General features: G+C 41.8%; 1 protein-coding gene across 5 annotated transcripts in view; it reads right to left on the bottom strand.

The window, feature by feature from the left end:
* Positions 1-8,921, bottom strand: part of PAMR1 (peptidase domain containing associated with muscle regeneration 1) — a 113,350-nt gene that overhangs the window by 7,553 nt on the left and 96,876 nt on the right. For all 5 annotated transcript variants that reach the window (XM_011965512.1, XM_011965509.1, XM_011965510.1 and 2 more), the window contains 4 exons: positions 7,904-8,116; positions 6,046-6,112; positions 2,315-2,547; positions 748-1,040 (listed from right to left, as the gene is read on the bottom strand). In XM_011965512.1, the coding sequence (XP_011820902.1) occupies positions 748-1,040; positions 2,315-2,547; positions 6,046-6,112; positions 7,904-8,116 (806 nt within the window). The remainder of the gene's footprint in view (positions 1-747; positions 1,041-2,314; positions 2,548-6,045; positions 6,113-7,903; positions 8,117-8,921) is intronic.

Raw genomic sequence — 8,921 nt, 5'->3', positions numbered from 1 at the left:
GACGAATGGATGGATGGATAGATAGATGGAGGGATGGATAGATGGATGGATGGATGGACAGATGGATGGATGGATAGATAGATGGAGGGATGGATGGATGGATGGATGAACAGATAAGATGGATAGACAGATGGGTAGGTGAATAAAAGAGAGGGAGGAAGGAAGGGAAAGACAGATATATATTATAAATTTGTTAGGAGTGTATCTAGGTTAAAACATCTCTGTCTACCTAGGACAGTGCCCAAATGTAATAGGTGATGAACCTTTTTTTATTCAAAAAATATTTATTGATAATCTACTTTGAGCCAGGCACTGTGCCATGCTGTGAGGGTACAATGACAAATCACAACATTAATGGAGCTAACCGTTTCAGGCAGAGACAGCCATTAAACAAATAATTTCACTAATTTTTAATTTGTTACAATTTATGACATATGCTACCAAGTAACATATGCTACTAGGAGAAGTACATTTTGCTCTTAGGTGATTAACTTTTGATGACCACAGTGATAAATGACTTTGCCTCTATCTTGTGTATAAAATAATCTAGGTGGAAAAAAGACTCCACAGTCTTTCTAGATGGCCCCATCTAGTATCTCAATATGAAATATTGAACACTGCTATATGCCAGGCTCCAGGCTGGCTGCTGACATGCTAAGGGGACAGGGCTTGGCATAATCACTGCTCTCCCATGCTTGGAATTTTTTGAGCCAGAGCCTCAGTTTCCAAGTACAAGCCCTCTCTTACCCGTAGGCTCTGGATGGTCTTCTCATCCCGGTCATCATCCCGGTAGAATTTCCCCAAAACAACTTTCAGGTCTGCTGTCTTGATCATGGTGACCTTCCCCAGGTCAGTAACACAGTGGGCAGCTACCACCACGGTGCGCTCATTCACCAGGGCACCACTGCAGACCAGGAACCATGCTCCCTTGTGAAGGCTGCCATCATGCACCCCGCTGGTCCTCCTATAGATGGCCGCCTGCCATGGCCAGCGCAACCCTTGGGTCTTCGGAGCAGTGACGTTCTCAATTTTCCCACAGACTATGGAGAAAGTACCGGATTAGTAAGATAAACTCAGACTTTGCCATCCAAAGGAGAATGTATCACTCAACCAGACAGCACAAATCTGGAAAGGTGAACCCTATGGGCGTGATGACCCCTAGGCCAAGTAACCTGGTTTTCTTCTCCCCTTAAATATGAATCAACCCACCTTGACATGGCTAGCTATAAATCTAGGGTTAAAATTGGAGGCTTTGCAGTCAAATGAAACCTGAGTTCTGATCCCAGGCACTTACTATCAGTAGAACTTTGGGCAAGTTGTCTAATCTTTTAGAGCCTCTGTCTTCTTGCCTGTAAAATGGATAGAACAATAATAATGGTCTCACAGAGCTCTTGAGGAGATTAAATGAGATGGTACATGTAAACAAACTCAAAATATCCTGACTATCCTCATAGTCATAACCACAACGAACTAAACCATACTGTTCTCCTTTCTCAAAGAGGGTGGGGAAGGCAGCTTAGTAAATGCAGGCCCCTAATCCAGACACTTCCACATATTATCTCAGTATTCATCATCATAACCTTACGATGTAATTAGTACCTCATTACATTTTTTATTTTTTGAAGCAGAGGCTCACTTTATCACCCAGGCTGGAGTGCAGTGGCATGATCTTGGCTCACTGCAACCTCTGCCTCCCAGGTTCAAATGATTCTCCTGCTTCAGCCTCCCAAGTAGCTGGAATTATAGGCATGTGCCACCACACCCAACTAATTTTTTTTTTTTTTTTTTTTTTTGTATTTTCAGTAGAGACAGGGTTTCACCATGTTGACCAGGCTGGTCTCGAGCTCCTGACCTCAAATGACCTGCCCACCTTGGCCTCCCAAAGTCCTGAGATTATAGGCATGAGCCACCGGTGCCTGGCCTAATACCTTATTGCTTAATAACAAGTACCCAATTAGTATCATTGGGTGATGAGTGTAAAAATTGGGGCTTAAACAGGGTAGCCAAGATTATGTAACTTGAGGCCCTCTGGCACCTTTAACCCCGTTCCCCACTTGGTGACTTAATGACCCTTTTTTCTAAGTAAATATGACAGAATCACCCAAGAACGTATGCCCCTAAGATTTAATGAGTCAATTTCTCCTGGGTAGTAAGGTTAAGCCAAAGGAAAAAAAGTTCTAACTATGGAATTTCAGATATCACCAAACTAGAGAAAGCACTGGAGATGCTTTCCCAAAAGGCAGGGTTAATGGTTTTTCTCAGGCAGCCACAAAAGATAGAGCATGCTCAAGCCCAAGAATGAGCCTTGACTCACTAGGGATGCAGGATGGTGCCCGCCCACTCCACTTCCCAGTCCTCAGACATGTCCTCCGGCTGCTGCCCAGGCGGCGGTAGAAGGGTGAGATGCACTCATATTGGAGCTGGGTGTGCAGATGTTGGTATCCGGTGGGCAGATCTCCAAAGGGAAGGGCTGGCTTCTTGGTAGGGGCACTCTGCAGTTTCTGCTTGCTGAAGGCCGCTGAGTATAGCTGGTGTAATGGTGTCTCCCTGGGTCAGGAAACATGGGCCCAGAGAAAGGGCAGGGCGAGAGAAAGTCATTGTGGCCTCTTTAGCATTCATGCCATGTCCCACGTAGATATTTGGTTTCAGAAACAGAAAAAATCTCTCTCTCTCTCTCTCTCTCTCTCTGTCTGTCTGTCTGTCTGTCTTTTGAGGCAGGGTCTCCCTCTGTCCCTCACTCCAAGATGGAGTGCAGTGATGTGATCTTGGCTCACTGCAACCTCTACCTCCCGGGTTCAAGCAGTTCTTGTGTCTCAGCCTCCTGAATAGCTGGGATTACAGACATGCAACACCATGCCCAGTTAATTTTTGTATTTTTTGTAGAGATGGGTTTTCATCATGTTATCCAGGCAGATCTTGAATTCCCGGGTCAATTCCCGGATTCAAGCAATCCACCCCCTTTGGCCTCCCAAATTGCCGGGATTACAGGTGTGAGCTACCCTGCCCAGCCAAAAATGTCTTTCTCATTCTGTCTCTCTGTTTCTCTCTTTCTGTGTCTCTCTCTCTCTCTCTCTCTCTCTCTCTCTCTCTCTCACACACACACACACACACACACACACACTTCGACTCTCCCACTGAGCAAATTCTCTTGTACACTTCAATCTTCATTTTATGTCTCCATGTCTATTACTGGCATGATTCCAACTGCTTAAGATTTTAACCAAAGAGAATACTATCTGGCATAATAGCTGCTATCCAAAGGTACATTATACATGCACACACAAAGAAATTAATTGCAACATTAAACAGAAAAGGGAGTTAATTTGAATGAGAGAAATCTAGACATTTTTTTTCTCCAAACATTATCATAATGGGGCAATATTAGGAATTGACTTGAACTAAACTGTGTTGATACAGTAGCTTGATTTAGCAATTAGCAGGTGTAATTAGTACACCTCAGAGAGTAGAATTTTCTCTCAGGGCATATTGATTGGGAGAAATATGAAGCATTGTGTATAAATGGGAAAAGGGGATATTAAATGAGCCCTGAAGTTGGAGCCATCAGAGACAACTCAGGGATTCTTGGGGAAGATGTGCACACATTCTGCGGGTTGTGTTCATTTTATATTGGCACCTAATGACTGTCACCTGAAAAGCTGAAATTCCTTTAGGAATCTATGTTTGCATCCCTGTTTAATGAATGGGCAAAGGAAGCGCAGAGAGACTAGTGGAAGTACGCAGAGGCACGCAGTAAAGAAACCTGTACCCAAGGCAGTGCTTAGCAGTCACAATTTCCACCCTGGTGTCCCCACCACACCAATATATCGTCATAAGAAATCTATTTCATATACAGTGCTTGGCTCAGAGCAAATATTCCAATCCTCTTGATTTCATTCAACAAATCTTTAGCTCATGTTTATAACGAGGTCTGTAGCTCAGGGAGCTCCTGAACTTGCAAACAAGCTCCTCCCTTGGCCATGGAACACTGTTGTTGGGGTCTTCTGGATGAGGAGGTAGCTGCTGGAGACAGGGATACCCTCCACTTCAGCAGCCTGTCTTCCCAACAGATACTTAAAACCAAATTTCAGCCTTGCTTTTTCATTTACTTGAGAAACCTGGCACCTTGCCACCTAACCTCCCATTAATATTGCTTTAAAAATAGGAAGCTCAGTAGTCTTTTTGAATAGTGCAGGGGCCTGTCTACAGCATGTGTCTTTGGGAAGAACAGGTTGATCCCACTTAGTGGAGAGTCCAGCCCAGGAAAATCACACAGATCAGGAAAGAGGGCAGAATTTGAATTTCACTGCCACCGTTTCCAAGGAAATGCCTTGCCCCTGAAAGGAAAAAGACAAAAATGGAAGGAGACAGCCTGAGGAGGGGTGAGAGACTGATGGATATTCTGACTTATGAATATTCCAGGGAACTTGGCTGTGGTCAATTTCAGTCACCGAAATTCGCTGTTACTATTTCTAACAATAGGTGAGAAATCGCTTTCCGATGAATTATGTGTGCAAGGTGCTTTGCTACAGCCTTTACATAAGACTCAAAGTATAGTGCATAAGGGAGCAGACCATGAAGCCAGATACTGAATTTACATCCTGGCTTTGCCACTTCTAGCAATGTGACATTGGACAAGTTACTTAACTTCTCTGAGCTTCAGTTTACCCCTCTGTAATATAAATAATAAAATCTGTAATAAAATGGTGGTAACAAAAATACCGACCTCAGAGGTTATAGTGAGGATTAAATGAACTACTGCATGAAAATACTCAGAAGAGCTACTGACACAGAGCAAACATGCAATAAATGTTAGCTATTAGTGTTGCATATAATCCTTAAAACAATCCCCAGAGGCAGATTGCTATGATTAGCCCTACTTTTCAAAAGAAAAAACTAAGGCTCAGCAGGTTTAGGAACTTGCTGAAGGATGCTCAGCACTAAAGACAGAGGCAGACTCAGGTCTTGAAACTTTGTCAATCCAATTCATTCATTCAATAAATAATTACTGAATGCCTACTATGTGGCAGATACTGTTGTAGGCACTAGAACTTTCAGCATGAACGAAACAGATAATGTTCCTGTACGTGTAACTTTCACATTTTGGGGAGGGTGAGGGAGACAGAAATTGAACAAATAAACCCTTAAAAAATATGTGAGACAACAGGTAGAGAGAGATGCTAAGATAAAAACAGAAACAGAGTAAAGGCTAGAGTATTCTGGCTAAAGGGGTCCACTAGACAGTCAGGGTGAAGATAGGATTGCTATCTTTAAAAGGATATTTAGGGAAGATCTCTCTCTCTGTTAGGCAAAAACTGAGCAGAGAACTGAAGGAAGAGAGGCATTAAGCCTCACTGAGATCTTGTGGAAGCAGGTTCCAGACAGAAGGAGCCACAGTGTAGTTTCCAAAGCAGGACCGTGCTTGAAGTGATAGAGGAAAATCAAGGTGGTCCGTGTAGCTGAGTGGGGAGAGTGAGGAGGAGAATGTAGAAGAGATGAGTAGAAAGGGGCTACTCCCTCCCCACCAGGTGGACCCCACCTTTGTCTTCCCAGGAGAAAGGCTGAGCATACCAGAGGGCTCACATCCTTCTGTGTGGCTGGTCATTTGTCTCTAGTTCCTGGGCTCCCCCAGCCTGCCTCATCTCACTGGTTACCTCCAAGCATAACTTCCTAAATTATAGCTGGCTGTGTTTAACAGAAATGTCGTCTTCCTAGAAGCTGCCATAACAAGTACATAGTAATTTCAGGAAGACTCAAAGATTCAAGTCCATTTTCTCAAAGATCATCTGAAAGTCTTGCCTTCCACCAGTCATCTACTTTCCCACGATCCAGTGAAATTTGTACATCTTCCAACAGTTGCTACCTCTTGGCTAAAGGCAGCTGGCTAATAAGCCTCCATCTAACAAGCCCTATTCTTTCATGACCAGTTAGCACTAAATGTCCCTAAGAAACCTCAAACCATCTTTGGCCAAACACAAGTGAGGAAGGGGAAAGGAAGGGGAAATACTCATTAACCTTTAGGGCAGAGTGCAGGTGTTTCGACCTCACCTTGACTGAACCTGCATTGGAAGAACTCTCCTTCTCACCAGGTCTGAAATCTTTGGTTCTCGGCAGGCTAGAAATAAAAAAGACAATGCTGCACGATCCTTTTCCATATTCACTGTTCACATCATTCAGTTCAGATTCATACCTGACTCCCACTTCTGGACACCAGGTGCCCATTCCCCAGGCTCTCAGAGGCAAGACATGTCAGCCAAGCTTGAACATCTCACTTTACAAAAGAGCTTGCTGCCTTTAATCTTGATTGACAGCACCCTCTGAAGAATCTAAGAAGACCAGATGCCTCTGAAAGGCTGCCCCACCTGAGTGATTTGGGACAATGGCATCATAGAGTAGGATCATCTGTTCATGTGAATGTAATTCGCAAACTTGATCAAAATGGAATAAAATTCAAAGTGGAGGTTCTAAAACATAGCCCACATGGGGAATTAGAAGGTTCTCTTTTGACACTAGACAGCAGTGTCAACCATAGATAAGTCTTGGAAAACTGATTCCTTCATGTTCTTTCTCTGCCGTTAAGGCCCCTAACAATCACTTGAGGGCAATTCAAAGCCCAGTTTAATTTTGTTGAAGTCTCTCTTTCTTCACGAGTGAAAAGGAATCCTTCCCATCTCACTTTCCCAATCAGGCAGCCAACATTCATCTAATTAGCAACTTAGAGAACTTTGGTTGTATTAATTTGTAAGAGAAGAGTGGACAAAAATCTCCAAGGACATATGTGACACCGTTCCCATACTTAATGAAATAAAAATCAGAATTTGTGCTGGTGGGGATGAAGGTCGCTTCTGGCTAAAGTCTAAAGTGATTTATTCCTTTCACAAACCATTCCCTTTCATTCCTTTTCCCATGATTCAGGTTGTTGACAAACACCCAGAAGGCAAAGTGGAGGATTAAGACAATTATCTGGATAATCTAGGACAAGGACATGTTTTCTTCCCAGTAAACAGCCAGATCATTGTGGCCTGCCCCCAAATAGAGAGGCTGTTAACCTGAAGCAACTAGTGAATCAACTCAGTGAGAAACTATACATCCCCACTGCCAATAGAGAAGGTTCAAACGTCTCTATTCAATATTCCACTTTTCTGTCCAACCTACATATTTAAGTTTACCCTTTGGTTCCCAGATTGCCTCACTTTGAGTTTACCATGATGACTTCACTTCTGCCTACACCTCTTTTCTTTTCCGCTGTCTTCCATCTGGAATACCATCCCAACTCCTCTTCACATGTACAAATCCTCCCCAGCTTTCCAGACTGGCTCCAGTCCTACTGGATTCATGCAATTGTCCCTATTTCAGGAACATTGATCTCTCCTTTTGCTGAACTTACACCACTCATCTCTTCCTATAACTATCCCTTGAATGTACAAGGGTTTACTCTCTGTCTTTGTTTTTAAACATCTTAACATCTTCAATCCTCCCCCTCCATAGGCTGGTAGGGATGATGCATCTATTTTGTTCTTTTATTTCTCGCATCAACTTAATATTGCATAGAAAGTAGATAAGTGGAGCTATGTAAATGCTTATACATTGCCTCAATTCTATACTTGGATTTGCATATATTAAACTCAGCCCTGTCATCTTTCCTAAATTGCTCTGATAACTACATTCCTCTTCTTGATCACCTCTCGAGGTGTTGTGATTAGGGAAAGCAGGTCCTCTTGAGGGGAAAAAAAAAAAGCAGCAAATGTTTTTAGGATGGTTTCCAACCTCAGAGTTACATATGGTTTCAGAAGGGACTTAAGAGAGAAAGGCATTTTTTCAGGGGCTTAAAAACATGCAAAGGAGCTACCAAAGGGTCTAGCAACTTCATCAATGTCTGTAGACTTCAGAAACAATTGTAAGTTACCTTTTATGCAGATGGGCTGTTTCCCTGACCACTCTCCATTCTGCTGGCAAGTTCTTTTCTCATTGCCACTAAGAACATAGGAGTTGTTACAAAAGAAGGACACAACGGTGCCAATTTTAGCATGGTGTCCATTGATAAGCCCAGGGCCCCCTGTTATTTTCTTGTACCCATTGACTGGGCCCCCAGGGTCTGAGCAGTTTCTTTCTTCAAGGACTAAAAGAAAGTAAAAGAAAAGGAGAATTGTTAAAAGTCTGAGTTATTCCATTTTAGAATATAATCTTTCATGTTTCATTGAACTAAAAATACAATGATATAGGACTTGGTGCTCAAAAGTATTACTAAAAGAAATCACATAATAGAAAATTCATATATTAGACATGTATTTCCCTTGTTTTCATAATTTATTCTTAAATTGAAAAGTATCTAATTCTATATAGAAATAAAGTTGATGCCAAATCTGGCTCTTATATCATCTTGTCCATTTCTTTCTCAAACTGTAGGAGCTAGGCAGCCCTGAGTAAAATAAATATCTCACCTAAATTTCATTATTGGTATACAAGGATTATTGATTTTCAGTGTTGTTGTATTATCTCCTTCATTCTTTAAAGCTTGGGCAATTAAAAACTATTCCATTTCCTATTTGTATTGTACCCAGAAAGTAGAGCTGCTTAGAAATAAGAGTAGATATGTGAAGTTAATTTAGATTTCATATTTAATCTCTAGGAAAATAAGTGTGTTGAAAGTTATAGTTAAAAATACTAGAGGACAATATAATTGTAGAGATATAATAAATTTACCTTGATCTCCAAATACAACTTTCCATGTAAGTATTGATACTCATTACAGAGGTATTTCTATTCTTTGACTCCTGTTGAATGGCTATTTAAAGTAGAAATGGCATCAGCAGCTATTCTGAGCACTAAACAGGATTTTTAGATACATTCTGGAAATATTCTATCAAATAGGCAACATATTTCTCTCAAATAGATTATGACACTGTACTGAACATGACTTGCCT

Source organism: Mandrillus leucophaeus, unplaced genomic scaffold, assembly GCF_000951045.1.
Source record: "Mandrillus leucophaeus isolate KB7577 unplaced genomic scaffold, Mleu.le_1.0 Scaffold73, whole genome shotgun sequence".
Lineage (NCBI taxonomy): Eukaryota > Metazoa > Chordata > Mammalia > Primates > Cercopithecidae > Mandrillus > Mandrillus leucophaeus.
The sequence above is the reverse complement of the archived record's forward strand: the minus strand, read 5'-3'. Positions and strand labels throughout refer to the sequence as shown.